At 44.0% G+C, this 19,975-nt stretch overlaps 1 protein-coding gene across 13 annotated transcripts in view; it reads left to right on the top strand.

Annotated features, from left to right (window-relative positions):
* The window catches only part of LOC119972287 (focal adhesion kinase 1), a 585,346-nt gene that overhangs the window by 468,548 nt on the left and 96,823 nt on the right, over positions 1–19,975 (top strand). For all 13 annotated transcript variants that reach the window (XM_038808747.1, XM_038808746.1, XM_038808744.1 and 10 more), the window contains one exon: positions 9,540–9,651. In XM_038808747.1, the coding sequence (XP_038664675.1) occupies positions 9,540–9,651 (112 nt within the window). The remainder of the gene's footprint in view (positions 1–9,539; positions 9,652–19,975) is intronic.

Here is a 19,975-nt window from a genome sequence, read left to right as displayed (position 1 = left end):
GTAGCCACACAGATTGACAAAAGGTGAGTTTTGTGAGGGCCACGAAGAATCCAGCACGGGTTTTCAGGATACAAAGAAATAACATTTATTTACAAATTAACATATATACACACAACAGCAACAACAACAACTTCTCTTGCTGCCAAACTCCTCTCTGTCTGGTTCCAAACTGGCCAGCTCTATTTATGCAGGGACTCTGCTAATGATTTATCCGCCCCCCTCATTGGGGAAGCTCATACTCCCACAGGATTGTGGGATTGTCATTAGTCCCCAGCCAATGGTAAGCAGGCAGGTTATAACAGTGAGCAATTGTTTTCATTGGGATTGATGATTTTCGTTCATTATTTGCATTAACATTTTTGCCTCAGGAGACATCAAAATTGAGAGGGTTTCGATGCACAAAGGATAAATGTGACAAAATAAAAGAAAACAGCTTATAATTGCCAAATGAATTTCAGTATACATAAGTGTAAGGTGATGCATTTTGTTAGAAAGAATAGAGGCCACATATTGCATGGATATTTGGGGTGTTATGGGGTAGGGAAACAAAGGGATCTTTGGGTACAGATTTAGAAATCACAAAGTAGCGATATTAAAAAGGCCATTAAACAGCAAACCAAGCACGGGGTTCATTTCTAAAGAGATTTAAATTAAAAATAGAGCAACCGAGTCTTGGGTAGACCATGCTTGGAGTACTGTATGTGGTTCTGGCTTTTTTTATTACAAAAAGTTATAGAGACACTCATGAATGTCAAAAAATAGATTAGTAGGAATGAAAGAAGAACTGAGGATGTACTCATCAGAAAAGGCTGGGGCTTATTTCTTTCGAGAAAAAGGTTGATGAGGTGGCCAAATAGAGCACTTTAAGATGCTGAAAGGATTTGATAGCGTAGGCACAGGGGGAAAGGTTTCCATTGTTATAATTTAAAAAAGAAATTCAAACTTCCAGTTCATAGCTGATTGGTTGACACAATATGTCATATTTTAAGACATTTACTGTAAACAACAGACCAAAAGCACTCTTGTCTAAATGCTAATTTTGTGGGTTACTTAAACTTTAAACTATAAGAGCTACAAGGACATGACACTGTCCTTTAAGTAGAGATTAAATTCTCCAAGTACTAGTCCAAAATGATTCTTAGCTGCCATCTGACCTGTTCCTTTCCCAACCTTTAACTCCAGAACTGTCTTTCATCGTCTTATGTTTTCCTGGAGTCTTCTCCCAAGGCAAAACATCCAGCCTAGCTTTAACTTCTCATGAGTCTTTCCAATCCAAACACGAGCTCCCACCCACATTCTGCATGGTGAACCACAGCGTGTTGCTGCTGATAGCTGCTCTCCCTCTCCTGGTTTCCGACATGCCAACTGTGCCTGTGGGTTTTTGGGAATACCTTGGAAACCCTTCCCTTCTCAAAGTGTTAGAAATGCTGACTAGCTATCTTTGAGATCCCAATTTTCTTTTATTTTGGAATTAGATATTTAAAGCACAACAGTAAACAACCTGACCTTCTCAAATTGTATTCTGGAACTTTGGAGACACTCTATCCACTGTCAGCACGCAAGACTGCTGCCTTTGTCTCCAAGTGTAAACATCTTGCATCTTCTTCCCCGTAATACAATCTGGGCCTCCTTTAATCTCGAACAATCAAACTACCTCGAAATGTTGTCAGGCAAACTTCAGAACACGTCAAATGATTCCCCTTCATTTACCTTAAATTAAAGACCATAGGACAGGATCTTCCGATCCCGCAGGTGGTGCATCCCCACTGCTGGTTTCCCGGCAGCATGGGGTGGATTCAATGGGAAATCCCATTGACGGCGGCGAGACCAGAAGATCCCGCCGCCGGCCAACTGTGGGCCGGTACCGAGGCCAGGGTATCTCCCCCACAGTCCCAAAACACAAAAAGCTTACAAACTTCATAATTGTAATAACACTTGTGTGGAATGCAAAACTAGATGATGGATTCTCCCATCGCTTTGATGGAAGAGTGTTCAGGTTTTTAAAAATGTATATTTACAGTCTAGGTTGACAGTGTTTCAGTGTAATGTTAGACCAAGCCTCTATTTGCATAACCAATTGCAAATACTGCATATGAAGGGATGGATGGAGGGATTGGCTTTGCACCATGCTTGCTTATCCTGAAGGCATTTGATTCTATTCTCCTCAAATGTCAAAATTGCTTAATGGCAGAAACTTCGCCTTCGGATCTATCCAAGGTTGCTTATTTTCCCAATGTATTGCAGTCCATTTTGCAAGCCCGAACGATGGCTTTCCGTTTGTATTTATAGCTAAGTTTGGGAGGTGCTGTAGCATGGATGATGTCTGTGCTGAACTGACTATAGTCATAAAGAAAAGATAGTCAGTAATTTCAATAGACAATCGGAAGAAGCTTTTTTTCCCAAAGAGTGATAAGAATGTGGAACGTGCTCTCACAAGCAGTTGATGAGACAAATAGCGTATATGCATTTCTGGGGAAGCTAGGCAATCATACAAGGGAGAAAGTGATAGAAGGATAGGCTGATAGGGTTAGAAGCAGATGGGTTGGGAGGAGGTTAATGGGGAACGTAAGCATCAGGCACTGACCAGTTGGGCTAGACTATAAATGAGCAACATTTTGTGGTTCTGAGTCATACAGATTAGGAACGTTTCCAAGTTCCCTGATCCTAGGTGTTACTGTTGCCTTTGTGTTGGAAGAGGGGGAATAAAATGAGCTACTCTTCCTGCTGTCGACTGTTAGCCAGTGACTGCAGTTAGAAAATGTTTGTGCAATTGCATGCTCAAACTTGGTTATGATACCCTCATTGCAGAATAGCCTGCAGCTGTTCATTGTTTTGGCTTGAACATCAACAATGATTATTTGGGTGAGGTAGCAAAGGGTGCCAGCGTCTGTGCAATTGTGCAAGTCAATACTGAGGGAAGGACATTAGGCGAGAAAATGAAAAATATTCCCGATTGCAGTTCCTGAGCCTAGCTCAGTCGAAGTAATGAAATGAAAAAAAATTGCAAAGAACTGAATGTTTAGTGGGAGGTAGAATCACCTCTGAAAGTTAGCAGATTTTGAAAAGAATAAACGCTTTGATGGTAATCCTACTAGCTACCGTGGAAAATATCTTCACAATTTTTGCTTTCTTCATCGATAAAAATAAACGTAGGTTACACTTGATGCTATAAATATTCCACAAAAACAACTTGTCGAACATTTGCAATGCACAATGCAGGAACATCAGGGGCAGCACGGTAGCATGGTGGTTAGCATAAATGCTTCACAGCTCCAGGGTCCCAGGTTCGGTTCCCGGCTGGGTCACTGTCTGTGCGGAGTCTGCACGTCCTCCCCGTGTGTGCGTGTGTTTCCTCCGGGTGCTCCGGTTTCCTCCCACAGTCCAAAGATGTGCGGGTTAGGTGGATTGGCCATGCTAAATTGCCCGTAGTGTCCTAAAAAAAAGTACGGTTAAGGGGGGGGGTGGGGTTGTTGGGTTAAGGGTATAGGGTGGATACGTGGGTTTGAGTAGGGTGATCATTGCTCGGCACAACATCGAGGGCCGAAGGGCCTGTTCTGTGCTGTAATGTTCTATGTTCTATCATTTGATATAATGTGGCACACAGGGAGCCCTAAAGTCATGTTATTGTTTAAAACATTGTATATAACTCCATTGCTGCTCAGTAAAGTTATTGCCATGTCACTTAAGAAATATGTTGCCGAATATGCCGGACAGCCAGCTTTGAGAGTGTGTACCTGTATTTATTGCAATTTCTTCGGGTTTTTTTATGGTAAAAAGTTTGTCAGTTTTAGAATAGGCTGGAGAGCTCCAACAAGGAGTTGGAGAATGCCATGAAAATGTTTGAACTTGGGTAAAGACGGGGTGGCACGGTGGTTAGCACTGTTGCCTCACAGCGCCGAGTACCCGGGTTCGATCCCAGCCCCGGGTCACTGTCCATGTGGAGTTTGCACATTCTCCCCGTGTCTGCATGGGTCTCAACCCACAACCCAAAGATGTGTAGGGGGTTTGGCCACGCTAATTTTGTCCCTTAATTGGAAAAAAATAATTGGGTACTCTAAATTTAAAAAGTGAAAAAAAAGTATTTAGGTAAAGACCATTTGTTAACCATGGGTGCGATTACATGGCCGGTTCGCACTTGAACGAGAGTGTCACATGGCCATTAGATTGTGAGAGAGGACAAAACCGATAGTCGCATGGATCGGTTTGCGATCTAATCAGCCCACTCCCATTGGCGAAATCAGGATCCCACCGTGGCTTGGCGAGAAACCAGTGATCACCACTTATGACTAATCTCCATACAATTAACGAGAAAGACCCCCTATCTGATGGCCTCACATGAGGGGCTGGTTTAGCTCACTGAGCTAAATCGCTGGCTTTTAAAGCAGGCCAGCAGCATGGTTCAATTCCCGTACCAGCCTCCCTGGACAGGCGCCGGAATGTGGCGACTAGGGGCTTTTCACAGTAACTTCATTGAAGCCTACTCGTGACAATAAGCGATTTTCAATTTTTTAATGATCTAATAGCCTATCCAGCAAGGGATCACTCGGGTGCCAATTGGTACACCTTTTTAAAAACATGAAGCTGGCCGAACAGCTGCCCTGGGGCACAGGGTTTTGTGCTCCAGTGCTCGGGGTGGGGGGCAGCCTCAGTCAGGGTGGGCCGCCTCGGTCAGGGGGGGCCGGAATCGGTGGAGGGGGAGGGGAAGCAGGTCGTCCCTGGGCTGAGAAGGGGGGGGGGGGGGGTCTTAGCGACCACAGGTCCACCATGCAATCCCCTGGATCGCGTCTGCCCATTATGGGGCAACTCCAGCCCCTGCCTGTTTGTCCCACCGACTACCCATAACTCCCACTGACCGTGGAGGCCTCTGACCACGCGGCTTGAAGGCTGTTGCTAAAAGGGAATTGGCAATCATTGTTAAGTGAGCACTTAACAGCTCGAAAGTGCATTCCTATGGTTAGGTGTAGCATGTAGGGGCTATTGCCCAGCATCCCAATCAGACTGTAATGCCTACACACTGTGCCTAAACACTTTAGGAAAGAACACCACGGATGCAGCAACCAACATCTGAACACCCAGGGTTGGGCCCCAGCACTGCGGACATTTCCGCGACCAGAAGCTGGTTGTGTCCACCAGTGAGGGGGCCAGCGCCTGCTCCAGTGTAGGTGCATGGGTCCAGTGGTGTGAAGTCTGGTGCTGCTGGAGCCAGGGGTGCATGGGTTCGGCGTGTCGGATGGCTAGGGGAGTGGGGGAGGAATGGAGGATCCCAGGGTGGAAGCCATCAGAGACTGAGAATTAGAATTGACACAATTCCACACTAAATCCAACACCTTTATTGAGAATTTTAAACTCAATGGTTTCTATTAAAATCACACAGTAATCCGTCAAGTGGTTGAGCTGAGATGACTGTAAGAATGATCTTTGACTGAGATTTTTCTGATTGGTACACCAGGACTGTTCCCGTCAATATATATTTTCTCTCTTCTTTCTGAAGTATTGACCATTGATATGCATTATGTATCTTTCTTATTGAACTCTCCTGTGTGGGTCTTTTTCAAGGTTTTATAGAATAAGGAGCGGGATTCTCCAATAATGAGGCTATGGCCCCATGCCCACGGAAAAACGCGCGCGAATCACTCTGGACTTAGCTGGAGAAAGTCCAGGGTCATTCTCCGATTTGCAGGTGGCTAGCAGGGCCCCGGAGTAGTTCTCGCAGCTCTGGCTGCCGATACAGGGCCCTGCACTTACGGTTGGGGGTCCGCGCATGCGCACGGCGTTGGCCTGCGTCGGCAACATGGCCGACCCACATCGTGGACCGGCACCAAAAACATAGGCCCCCCCCCAGATTGCACGCCCGCAGATCGGTAGCTCCCGATTGGTAGCCTGGCCATCCTGGAGGCCCCCCCGTGAATGATTCCCCCACCAGGGCAGCCGCGAGCTGGGTCTGCAGCCGCCACGCTGAGTTCCCGATGGGTGGAACCATGAGAGAGCCACGCCGTTTGGAACTCAGCTAGCTGCACTCAGTGAATTGCCGCGGGGCCTCTTTCAGTGGACCCCGACCAGCGCCGCATCGGCCACCCGAGCGCAATTGCCACCGATTGGCCACCAAAATCACGATTGGCGCGGGAGCGGCATCGGACCCGATCTCGGGTTTTACGCCTATTCTCCGCTCCCCGCGCTAATCGTGATTCCGACGCGGAGGCTCGGCGAATCCCGCCCAAGGTTTCGGAAAGAGCTTGTGTATATTTCTCTTCAGAACCTGGATTGGTTCACTGGTTGCATGATTGGCTGTTGGTTGGTTAACATAGTCCCAGGTTGCCTTCCGTTACCTTAGCCATATAACCCAAGTGGTCTTCCTGTGCTGTTGTACATTTTGATTTTCATTGTGATTACCTGTCTAGTTTCAATCAGCCTCCACTGATTTCAACCAGTTTTCTGTGTTCCTTTTAATTTACTTCTGTTTAATTTACATTATTCTAGTTAGTTCAGTAGTATCACTGAAATTAACAAGTATCGATGTAATGAGAAAGGATTGGGTCATCGGTTTCCACATAACAACCATGCTCTGAACTCGTAGTCAACCTTTTAACACATTCCTTATAAGTTCTGATTATTTCAAACAAAGACGCCTTTTGACCTAGTTGGACTACTGAAGAAGCAACATTTTTTTGAGCTGGTGTTCTTGCTCGTGTAAAGCTGAAGCTGTCTAAAATGGAAGTGATTTGTGTTGCTTGCACAATGCAGTAATCATCAGATTATAAACAAGGACAAAATTAGCTGCTGTATTTCACATTGTGACATTGTGTATTTTAAACACATCATGTTTGATGTAACTTATGAAATGTTTAAATCAAAATAACTTTTCCTCTTGCATTGATTTTGCTCAGCATTGGGAACAGTCATCGATGCTTTTGTAGGTCATTTTAATTGCCACCAGAGAGAAATGACCAAATGATACAGTATTTTTATGAAATGCTTTTTTTAAAGCAAATGTTATTTTCAACGTTGCTAAACAACAAATTGGTCTTCCTAATATTTATTTTGGTTTATTTGAAGCTTGTTAATAAAGGGAGGAATTGGGCTTCATTGTACTTTTTATCAGGTATGAAATTAGACATAAAGATCCAAGGCTGCCTGAAATACATTTGGTGCCATTTTGTGCTTCAACAATACTTAGACATCCTGACAGCTGTCGTAAATATGACTCCGACTTCTTGCATATGTGTAATTCAGGGCTGCGAACTTTGTGAGATCTGCAAAGACCTTTTCCGGTCGTTCAAATAGCTTCTATTCTGAGATTTATGTCCTTCGTAAGAGGGATTTAATGCTTGGGCAGATAGAGTAGGTGTGCATAAGATCATAAGAAATGGGAGCAGGAGTAGGCCATTCAGCCCCTCTAGTCTGCTCCACCATTTGATAAAATCATGGCTGACCTGATTGTGGTTTTAACTGTACTTGCCTTCCTCCCCATAAGCCTTGACTCTTTGATTAAAAATTTGTTAAACATCCACTATCTCTGCAGCCACTTTTTTTAAGGCTCTAGGATGCAGGCCATTAGTTCCAGGGGCCTTCTCAACCTTTAGTTCCATTAGTTTTCCTAGCCCTTCTTCACTAGTGAATCATGATTGTTTTAAGTTTCTCTCTCCCTTTTCACTATTGATTTCCAAATATTCTTGGGATGCTTATTGTGCCTTCCACACGAAAGATAAAATTCGATAAAGAATAAACCTCCCTCTACATCATCCCATCAATCGCCCCTAGGTCAGTTATAGCACAGGTTAGATACACTATAAATCTCCCTTCGAAGGTTATGCTGATTAGGTTTAATGAAGTCGGGTGGGAGGAATCCATGTGCAGTGTAAGCACCAACATATTTTGCATTACCATTTCTGAATCTCCACTATCAGCTATGAAGAGAAGCTGGTTAGGCTGGGTTTTTTTCCCCGAGGAACAGAGAAGAAAGGTCTCCAAATTTATGAGGGACATCAATAGAGTATATAAGAAGAACCTTTTCCCCTTAGTAGAGGGGTCAATAACCAGGGGCATAGATTGACATGATACCCCCCCCCCCCCCCCCCCATGGTTGCTGGGTAAAATGAATGTAGTTATTTTCCTAACATCACAGTGAGTGTACTTGCACCATTGAGATTGCAATGGTCCAAGAAAGTCATTGAGCATCACTTTTCACATGACCAAATAGGGATGTGCAAGTAGTGCTGGCCTAGCCAGTGACGCCCACATCTCAGGAAAGAATTTTAAAAAGACCAATTAGCCTGCCTCTATGCTGTAATTTCTATGCAATTCTACTCCAAACCAGCCTCAGGACGCTGATTGGGAATAGATTTAGATCTATTGTCACGTGTACAGAGGGAAAGTAAAATGTATTGTCCAGGCAGATGGTTCCATACATGAAAAACATAGGACATGTGACAAATACACAATACATATGGGCATAGACATCAGGTGAAGTATAAAGAGTGTAGTGCTACACAATAGAAAGGATGTGTGGCGAGATCAGTTCAGTCCATAAGAAAGTTATTCAGGAACCTTAACAGCAGGGAAGAAGCTGTTTTTGAATCTCAGACTTTTGTATCTTCTGCCCGATGGAAGAAGTTGGAAGAGAGGCATCTTTGATTATACTGCCTTCTTTCCCAAGACAGCAGGAGATGTAGACAGAGTCTATGAATGGAGGTGGGTTCACGTGATGGACTGGCCTGTGTTCGCAACTCTCTGTAGTTTCTTATGGTCTTGGGCTGAGCACTTGCCATAACAAACTGTGATGCAGCCAGATAGGATGCTTTCTATGGGGCATCTGTAAAATCTTGGCAAGAGTTCATGGGGACATGCGGAATTTCCTTAAGTTTCCTGAGGAAGTATAGGCGCTGTTGTGCTTTCTTGGTCATAGTGTCGATGTGGGTGGACCTGGACAGAGTGTTGGTGATGTGCACACCTAGGAATTTGAAGCTGTCAACCATCTCCACCTTGACACCATTGAAGCAGACAGGAGTGTGTACGACACTTCGCTTCCTGAAGTCAATGACCGGCTCCTTAGATTTGCTGACATTGAAATGAAATGAAATAAAATCGCTTATTGTCACGAGTAGGCTTCAATTAAGTTACTGTGAAAAGCCCCTAGTCGCCACATTCCGGCGCCTGTCCGGGGAGGCTGGTACGGGAATTGAACCGTGCTGCTGGCCTGCTTGGTCTGCTTTAAAAGCCAGCGATTTAGCTGAGTGAGCTAAACCTGAAAAAGAGGCCCTAAATAATTTTCTGGTGTAATAATCCTTGCTGTGTAACCATAAAAAGTGCAAGTCACTTAGTTGATCAATCCAGTTAAAGATTATTTTTGGATTGCATCGGGCATATACATACTTCTTTTGATTGGAACGAGGGATGAATTGCTCCAAATTTGTTTTGGGTTTAGTGACTCCATTCATGAAAAGTGTCGCAAAAAACGCAAGTATTAATTAGTGAATTGTCTGAACTTTGCTTGTAAATATTTTCCTAATTTCAAAAGATATATATTATTTTCTTTCTTGCAGTACGATATTAGAAGAAGAGAAAGTGCAACAGGAAGAGCGAATGAGAATGGAGCAGAGACGACAGATCACAGTTTCCTGGGATTCAGGAGGATCAGATGAAGCCCCTCCAAAGGTATCATGGACATTCAACTCATCTAGCTTTCTGTGCTATTTTAAAAACATCAAATCATCTTAAGATTCCTCTACTGTCGTGTTCTTTAGTTGCTCGTTCATTTCCCTGCTTGACATAGCGCATCTTTTCAAGTCCTATCCCTTTAATAGTTTATGTGAAAACATTGATTAAATTATGTTGATGACAAATGCAAATAGATGTCTGTTACCATTGATGTGGATTTGTTGACGTAAATAATGTGGAATATTTGTGGATATCTTTCCACTTACCATCAGTGGAAGAATATCCAATAGTATTTGTTTTCAGGTTTGACTATCAGTGGTGGAAACAATATCAAATGATGTTTCTCCAAAATTTCATTTTGTATTTGGGTAGGTTTACATTTATGAAATCAGTAATAGCAACTTGCATTCTCGAGCACCGTTAATGTAGTGAAATGACCCACGGTACTTTACAGGAGAGTTGCTGGACACTGAAACACAGAAGGGCAGAGCGAGATCTCCGGCTGTTCTCACCAGCCGGAACTTCCAGTCCTGCCAACAGCGCAGATTTCCCAGCAGCATCGGGTGAATTCAGTGGGAAATTCCATTGACAGTGGTGGGACCAGAAGGTGGGAAACAGCCATGAGTAGGCCAGAGAATCTTGCCCATGGTATTCTATCAGCTAACAGAGAACTTAGTTAAAGAGGTAGGTTTTACGGAGCACCTGAAAAGGAGAGGTGGGCGGATCTTAGGAAAAAATTCCAGAGCTTTGCTGGAGACTTCGCCACTAATTGTGGAGCAATTGAAATCAGAGATGACCAAAAGCCAAAATTGATCAAGTATACAGAATTCAGGAGTGTTGAGAAGCTGGAGAGAGGATTGGGTGAGGCCATAGAGGGATTTGAAAAGAAGGATGATGATTTTAAAATTGAGGAATTGATGAAGGTGAGCCAATTTAGGTCAGGGAACATAAGGATAGATGAACAGGACTTGGTGCGAATTAGGGTAGCAGCAGAGTTTTGGATGACCTAGTGTTTGTATTGGATGGAGAGTGAGAGGCCAGCCAGGAGAACATTGAAATAGTCTGGAGACTGTAAAAGCATGTATGAGGATTACAGCAGCAAATAATCTAATACATGGGCAGAACAATGACAAGCCATGAACCCTATCTTCACATGATTTTTAATTTCAGAAATTAAAGATAGCGAGTGAGACCTTTAAGCCCCACTCAGGCCAGGAATGGAAATGGATGGAAACTACCTTAGTCTGTCTGCTTAGTGGCAGCATCTGCAGGCCACCCTCAAAAGGGGCGCACCCTACTCCTGTACTCACCCATGTTCACCAGCACCCTCCTGACCCCCCACACGCACACAGTGGTGGCCTGGCTCAAAAAACATTTATTCACGTAAAAATTTAAAAAGTGGTACAACATCTCTGTACTTACCTTCCATTGTATATTGCAGTTACTTTCAAGCTGGTTTGCCTGTGATGCCCCCCCCCCCCCCTCCCCTCCAGCTTTGAGATATTGTCTGCCATCCAGATTTGCATGGCAAGCCCTTTTCCTGGCTGTTATTTGACACTCTTGGGAATGAGTGACTGATTCCCTCACAAGTGGAGGCTTCTGACCCACATTTCGGACTGACAGCCAGTTCAGAATCCTGCCCTTGGGCAAAATACTCAGACTACAGATGAATAAAAGTACAATTTTAGTGGGTCCTTGTGAACTTGTATTGAAGTACTGCCATCAACGCATTTTCTGATCAGATTTTCACAACCGTGTGCCAGTCTTAGAATGTGAGGCATGCATGTATAAGCAATATATATATTTAAACTAGTATATATGTAATATGACTGCAAACATAAAAGGGGTGGAAAATCAGACAATAATTACTTTTTAAATTAATTCCTAAATACCGAAAGAACAAAGCATTTGTATTCTCAAATAAATTATTTAAGCTAAATGCATCGCTGGCACACAGTTGAGAAAACCTAATCAGATATTATGCTGTTTGGTGGATGACATGGTATAGATTGTTTTTGAATTATGCAGCGTCCTATCAAGGTTTTGTATTATCTGTCAAAGAACCCAATTCAGAGTAAATAAGCCAGATATTATCTTTAATATACAGTGATTTTGAGAGGCTACCACAATGGCAGTCCTTGGAAAATAATTTATATTGCCTAATTTATTTGTTTGATTCATTTATTTGAAAAAATTAAAACCTGACCAGTATGTGACCAGTCATTAGTAACTTAACTAATGACCACTCTTGTATTATGAAATAACTTGTCATTCAGTGGACTGTGTGTTTATATAAATCCAAATGGCCTAATTTCTACTGCATTAGTGATTTGTTAATAGTGTGCATTGAAAATGTTAACGTTTTGCCATTAGGGTAAGAAGAGGATGGTGCTTTGAGTCTCTTCTAGAAATAGCTAATGTTTATGACATATTTAATTTGTGGAACACAATCTTTGTTTAAATTTAGTTGAGTTTGCTGTCTATGCTTTTCATGTAGCATGTCTTTGATTTTGACCTTGTTTAATGGTCATCTATAATGATAATAATCACTACATAATCGTAATCAATGATTCATGCTGCTCTTCTGCTTTAATTTGCTTTATGTGTCTGTCTGCAGCCAGCCCGTCGGCCACCTTTGCAACACAGTCTTAGCTTGGACAGTCTGTATTTTCCTGAGTTCTCCCAGCGCTACACCAAGTCATGTTTATGTCTAGAACAGCCATCAAAAGCTTATGATCATCCATTCACTGCATCTGCTTCTGACAGGCTTCTTCCTGTGTGTCCTCGGCGCAGACCTTCTCTGCCCCCTTCAGCATACCAACAGAGTGCTCGTCTGCTTCCCCTTTATTTTGACAGGCTGAACATAAATCTGCAGCGACAACTGATACCTGAAGAATGGAGAAGAGTCCAGGGCGATGCAATGGTTAGGATTCACTGTGCAAAAGGAAAAAAACACCAACATATACATTGTCATCTAGTTCAGGATGAACATAAATGAGCCAACTTTTATGAAACGGTCATGCACTTATTGATTAGGAGTGATGCACCTTAACAATAACCTTATGTATTCAATTGAAAAATCTATTTTTATTCAATTTTTTCTTCTCTATAAACCCAGATGTCACAAGGGTATTTCAGAATAATCTCCCCCCACCCCACCCCCTCACTTTCTACAGTGAAACTCTCTAAATGTCTCTACAGTTGGTGAACTGAGTTCAGACAGCTATTATGTGGTGAGATTGTGGATGCAACCTCATTTGCTACCACTCTGACAGAGTGCCATCAATACACCTTTTTCTTTGCTACGCATGGTTTTACATTCAAAATGTGCTGACAAGAAATTATCTAAGCAATAAATAGATCATAAGTACATCCTTCAACACTGTCCTTTCACTTCTGAGATTTTGATTCATACCCAGCCCAGATTGATGGGATGTGTGTATCCTCAGCCTGGACACTTAAGTGCTCGATATGAAGTTAGTTTCTTGAATGCGTTGCCAGGTAACCACCCCTGTTTAGCATTAAATTGACAAGTCACAGAACAATTGATGTGAACAATGTTAAAATGTGAACAGCAGTGAACAATAGCCACTCTCTAGCTAACAGCTTATAAGTGCCTTCACCACATTCACTTCAGCAGTTAAAGATGGCAGCTCACCACCACCATCTGAAGGGCATTTTGGGATGGGCAATAAATGCTGCCCTGAGCAGCAATGTCCCTATTCCATAAATGAATAAAAATAAAGAGAAAGTTTCACTCTGCAGTTAATTATGGTACACATAAACTGGGTGTGCTCAAAATTAATGATATTACATCCTTCCCCTTGAGTATGAAATTCACACACACATCAAGAGGTTTGAGGATGCTTTGGAGGAAATCCATAACCCACTTTTTGGCATATATGGGGCGGGATTCTCCCCTACCCGGCAGGGCGGGCCGTACCGGCGCCGAGGAATGGCGTGAACCACTCCAGCGTCAGGCCGCCCAGAAGGTGCGGAATCCACCACACCTTCATGGGCTAGGCCGGCAGCGGGGTTGGCACTGCGCCAACCGGCGCGAAGGGCCTCCCCTGGCCGGTGCGAGTTGTCGCATGCGCAGGAGCACCAATGTGTGCTGGCATCATCCCAGCGCATGCACAGGGGGGCTCTTCTCCGCGCCAGCTATGGTGGAGGTTAACAGCAGCCGGCGCAAAGGGAAAGAGTGCCCCCATGGCATAGGCCCACCCGCGGATCGGTGGGCCCCGGTCGCGGGCCAGGCCACCGTGAGGGCGTCCCCGGGGCGAGGTCCCCCCGCCCCCTCCCACGGACTCTGCAGGCCGCCCGTAGAGCCAGGTCCCGCCGGTACAGACCTGGTTTGATTTACACCGGCGGAGAATTGCCGGGAGGGCCGCTGCCAGTGGCCGCCGACCGGCGCGGCGTGATTTCTGCCCCCGCCAAAACTCTATCGCCGGAGAATTCAGCAGCCGGCGGCAGGGCAGGATTCACGCCACCCCCCGGCGATTCTCCAACCATATTTCTGCTGTGATATTGTGGCTAAATATTTAAACAGTTGACAATTTTTTTTTTAGCAGTAGCTATGAAAACTTCCAGTTTCTTTGAGTAAGATTCATGCCAACTGCTCTTTCTTCCTGGATGCAGTTAGTGAAGCAAATGTTCAGTCTAACCCAGCATGTCAATTGTAGCTCTCCCTTTTACAGAGATCCTGTTGTATGATTGGTAACTTTCCCTTTCTTTTCATTTCTTGTCTTTTTGTGCATCCACATATCTTTACATCACTTCTTCCTGCTTTCCGATCCTATGAAAGTGATGGCAATAATTTTTCCTTTGAATTGGTGTTTTCACATATGCAACTTGATAATCTTTTATCCACTAGCACGAAATATATTGCCATGCCATGATGTATGGTTGCATGCGTATAATATATATGGTATATGGAGTTTCTTTCTCTATATATGATTCCGATACTGGTAATATTTTATTTATTGTAACAGTAAATGTTTTATCCAAATGTTACAGAAATGAATGAGGGAACGTGAAATTTACCAAAAATTAAACGCCAAAATTCTACTTTTCTGAACTTTAATTAGTATTTGTCTTACTATACTCTTTACCTTTTATTATTTTAAGCAATGCATTCAGCCTGTACTTGATGTTAACATCGTGGTTAGCACAGCTGTCTCATAGGACCAGGGACCTCGGTTCAATTCCAGCCTTGGGTAATTGACCTTGTGGAGTTTGCATGTTCTCCCCGTGTCTGCATACGTTTCCTCTGAGTGCTCCGGTTTCTCCAACACTTCAGAGATGTGTAGGTTAGGTTACAGAGTTGCGAGGATGGGGTAGGGGAATGGGCCTAGGTGGGGTGCTCTTTCCAAGGTGCAGACTCAATGGGTCGAATGGCCTCCTGCACTGGAGGGATTCTATGATTCGTGTTTGTTCTTTTGCCTACAAAAGTTAGTTGGTGGGAAGTGGTTCTGGTCTATGCAGAATCAACTAATCTTAATGGAAAGATGATTCTGATTTTGAAATGCATTTCAGCAGTTCTTCATTGGGAAGGGGTGGGAATCAAGCAAGATGCCCCTCCATCTGTTTGATATACGTCCATTCCAGGAAGGTAAACATTTATGGATGTCAAATGAGGATAGGATGGATTCTGCAACAGTGTACTCAATTTTTCAAGCAGCCATCCATCATTCAACATTTTGCCTCAGTCCAAAAGCATCATTAATTAGTATGGATGAGGTACCAGAGGACACTATTTTGTTCAAAGCTATAATATCAACTATCATTACACCTCATTGACTAACCATGACTAACTAACCATGAATGTAGCAGGAGACTTTCTACCTTGACAGGTGACTTTACCTAGTCAGGTGATTTTCAACATGGTCGCAGTTTTGCTTGCCAGAAACTACTTGAGCCTTCTGAAACATCATGCTCTGAACAATAACAACCAAGTTAAATTGATTATTTTAAGAAACCAGATCTGAAGACATCCCTGTTGCTGGCTCATGGTGGGGTTTGGATGTAGACTGTAACCTAATCACCGCTTTGTACCTTTTAGGCCACCCTATACTGTTCGCTAATACTGCATGTACCAAAAGCACTGATTTTAATATAAACCCTTCACTTCTTTTATAAGTCTGTGGACTGGGGCTGGTTTAGCACAGTGGGCTAAATAGCTGACTTGCAATGCAGAACAATGCCAGCAGCAAAGTGGCGACTAGGGGCTTTTCACAGTAACTTCATTGAAGCCTACTTGTGACAATAAGCGATTATTATTATTAGATTATGATAATGATTGTAATGTACTTTTTAAAAATTGTTATTTTTGAGGTTAATTTACTGTTTGATTTGATTTGAATTGATTTATTATTGTCACATGTATTAGTATACAGTGAAAAGTGTTGTTTCTTGCATGCTATACAGACAGTGCATGCCGTACATAGGGAAGGAAGGAGAGACTGCGGAATATAATGTTACAGTCATAACTAGGGTGTAGAGAAAAGATCAACTTAATACGAGGTAGGTCCATTCAAAAGTCTGATGGCAGTAGGGAAGAAGCTGATCTTGAGTCGGTTGGTACGTAATCTCAAACTTTTGTATCTTTTTCCTGACGGAAGAAGGTGGAAGAGAGTATGTCCGGGGTGCGTGGGGTCCTTAATTACGCTGGTTGCCTTTCCGAGGCAGTAGGAATTATAGACCGAGTCAATGGATGGGAGGCTGGTTTGCGTGATGGACTGGGCTACATTCACAACCTTTTGTAGTTTCCTGCAGTCTAGGGCAGAGCAGGAACCATACCAAGCTGTGATACAACCAGAAAGAATGCTTTCAATGGTGCATCTGTAAAGGTTGGTGAGAGTCGTACCTAACATGCCAAATGTCCTTAGTCTTCTGAGAAAATAGAGTCGTTGGTGGGGTTTCTTAACTATAGAATCGGCATGGGGAGACCATAGAACATTACAGCGCAATATAGGCCCTTCGGCCCTCAATGCTGGGCCGACCTGTGAAACCACTCTAAAGCCCATCTACACTATTCCCTTATCGTCCATATATCTATCCAATGACCATTTGAATGCCCTTAGTGTTGGCAAGTCCACTACTGTTGCAGGCAGGGCATTCCACGCCCTTACTACTCTCTGAGTAAAGAACCTACCCCTGACATCTGTCCTATATCTATCTCCCCTCCATTTAAAGCTATGTCCCCTCGTGCCAGACATCACCATCTGAGGAAAAAGGCTCTCACTGTCCACCCTATCTACTCCTCTGATCATCTTGTATGCCTCAATTAAGTCACCTCTTAACCTTCTCTCTAACGAAAACAGCCTCAAGTCCCTCAGCCTTCCCTCGTATGATCTTCCCTCCATACCAGGCAACATTCTGGTAAATCTCCTCTGCACCCTTTCCAATGCTTCCACATCCTTCCTATAATGCGGCGACCAGAATTGCACGCAATTCTCCAAATGCGGCCGCACCAGAGTTTTGTACAGCTGCAACAGGACCTCATGGCTCCGAAACTCAATCCCTCTACCAATATAAGCTAACACACCGTACGCCTTCTTAACAACCCTCTCAACCTGGGTGGCAACTTTCAGGGATCTATGTACATGGACACCGAGATCTCTCTGCTCATCCACACTACCAAGACTCTTGTAAGAAGTCTTACAACACCAGGTTAAAGTCCAACAGGTTTGTTTCAAACACGAGCTTTCGGAGCACGGCTCCTTCTTCAGGTGAATGGAAAGGCTTGTTCCAGAAATGTTTATATAGACACAGTCAGAGATGCCCCGGAATGCGAGCACCTGCAGGCAATCAAATCATCAAAGATGCAGAGAGAGAGGTAACTCCAGGTTAAAGAGGTGTGAATTGTCCCAAGCCAGTTCAGTCGGTAGGCCTCTGCAAGTCCAGGCTTGTTGGTGGGGGCCGAATGTAATGCGACATGAATCCCAGATCCCGGTTGAGTCCGCATTCATGCGTGCGGAACTTAGCTATAAGTTTTTGCTCAGCAATTTTGCGTTGTCGCGTCTGCTGAAGGCCTCCTTGTAGAATGCTGACCCGGAGATCAGAGGCTGAATGTCCTTGACTGCTGAAGTGTTCCCCAACTGGAAGGGAACAGTCCTGCCTGTTGATAGTCGCACGATGCCCGTTTATTCGTTGTCGCAGTGTCTGCATGGTCTCGCCAATGTACCACGCTTCGGGACATCCTTTCCTGCAGCGTATGAGGTAGACTACATTGGTCGAGTCGCACGAGTATGCGCCGCGTACCTGGTGGGTGGTGTTTCCACGTGTAATGGTGGTGTCCATGTCGATGATCTGGCATGTCTTGCAGAGATTACCCTGGCAGGGTTTTGTGGTGTTGTGGTTGCTGTTCTGAAGGCTGGGTAATTTGCTGCAAACAATGGTTTGTTTGAGGTTGCGCGGTTGTTTGAAGGCCAGTAGTGGGGGTGTGGGGATGACCTTGGCAAGATGTCCATCCTCGCTGATGATGTGTTGGAGGCTGCGAAGAAGATGTCGTAGTTTCTCCGCCCCAGGAAAGTACTGGACGACGAAGGGTACTCTGTCAGTGGTGTCCCGTGTTTGTCTTCTGAGGAGGTCGGTGCGGTTTTTTGCTGTGGCGCGGTGGAACTGTCGATCAATGAGTCGAGCGCCATATCCCGTTCGTACGAGGGCATCTTTCAGCCCTCAACCATTCAACCAAGAATCTTGCTATTAGCCCAGTACTCTGTCTTCCTGTTATTCCTTCCAAAATGAATCACCTCTCACTTTTCTGCATTAAACTCCATTTGCCACCTCTCAGCCCAGCGCTGCAGCTTATCTATGTCCCTCTGTAACCTGTAACATCCTTCCGCACTATCCACAACTCCACCGACTTTAGTGTCATCTGCAAATTTACTCACCCATGCTTCTACGCCCTCCTCCAGGTCATTTATAAAAATGACAAACAGCAGTGGCCCCAAAACAGATCCTTGTGGTACACCACTAGTAACTGGACTCCAGTCTGAACATTTCCCATCAACCACCACCCTTTGTCTTCTATCAGCTAGCCAATTTCTGATCCAAACTGCTAAATCACCCTGAATCCCATGCCTCTGTATTTTCTGCAATATTCTGCAATAGCCTACCGTGGGGAACCTTATCAAACGCTTTACTAAAATCCATATACACCACATCAACTGCTTTACCCTCATCCACCTGTTTGGTCACCTTCTCAAAGAACTCAATAAGGTTTGTGAGGCACGACCTACCCTTCGCAAAACCGTGTTGACTATCCCTAATCAAATTATTCCTTTCCAGATGATTATACATCCTATCTCTTATAAACCTTTCCAAGACTTTGCCCACAACAGAAGTAAGGCTCACTGGTCTATAGTTACCGGGGTTGTCTCTACTCCCCTTCTTGAACAAGGGGACAACATTTGCTATCCTCCAGTCTTCTGGCACTATTCCTGTAGACAAAGATTACTTCGTTTTGATGACATTGAGGGAGAGATTATTGTTGTCGCATCAGTTCATCAGATTCTCTATCTCGTTCCTGTACTCTGTCTCGTCATTGTTTGAAATCCGACCCACTACGGTGGTGTCATCAGCAAATTTGAAAATCGAGTTGGAGGAGAATTTCGCCACACAGTCATAGGGATATAACGAGTATAGTAGGGGGCTGAGGACACAGCCTTGTAGGGCACCGTTGTTGAGGATGATCGTGGAGAAGGTGTTGTTGCCTATCCTTACTGATTGTGGTCTGTGGGTTTTGTCAAGCCAGATCCATAAAAGCCCATGGACATTGCCACAGGAAACCTAATTGAGTTTTCAGTACATGTACAAGTCCATGTGAATGTTGGTGTGTGCACTGACACAGATTGAGCAGGAAAGTGTAAACTATTGTGTAATTATATTAATGCAAAGAATATAGAATATTGTTTGCTACATTAAGATCTTGAGCCTGCACATAACACCATTGCCTTACACAATTATAATCCCTGAGTGCACATCTAAAGTAGCTAAGTAAATTTTGCATTTTTTCATTAGCGTTCTGCTGGTGGAGTTGTTGCAAAAACCTCCATCAACAGAAAGTGCAATTGTTACCGAACTTGTAATAGAAATAGTGAATTTATTATAGAAATATTAAAATAAGGTGAAACTACATAGCTTAACTGAGAATTGAATTCCAGCTGCCAGCCCTACAAAATTATCCCCTTTGATGCTAGTGAAGCAACAGTGCTAACCACTGTGCTACTTTGCCATCCAATGTGGTGGGCAGCACAGTAGTACAGTGGTTAGCACTGTGGCTTAACAGCACCCGGGTTCCAGGTTTGATTCCTGGCTT

This window comes from Scyliorhinus canicula, chromosome 10 (genome assembly GCF_902713615.1).
Source record: "Scyliorhinus canicula chromosome 10, sScyCan1.1, whole genome shotgun sequence".
In the NCBI taxonomy this organism is placed as follows: Eukaryota; Metazoa; Chordata; class Chondrichthyes; order Carcharhiniformes; family Scyliorhinidae; genus Scyliorhinus; species Scyliorhinus canicula.
The sequence above is the reverse complement of the archived record's forward strand: the minus strand, read 5'-3'. Positions and strand labels throughout refer to the sequence as shown.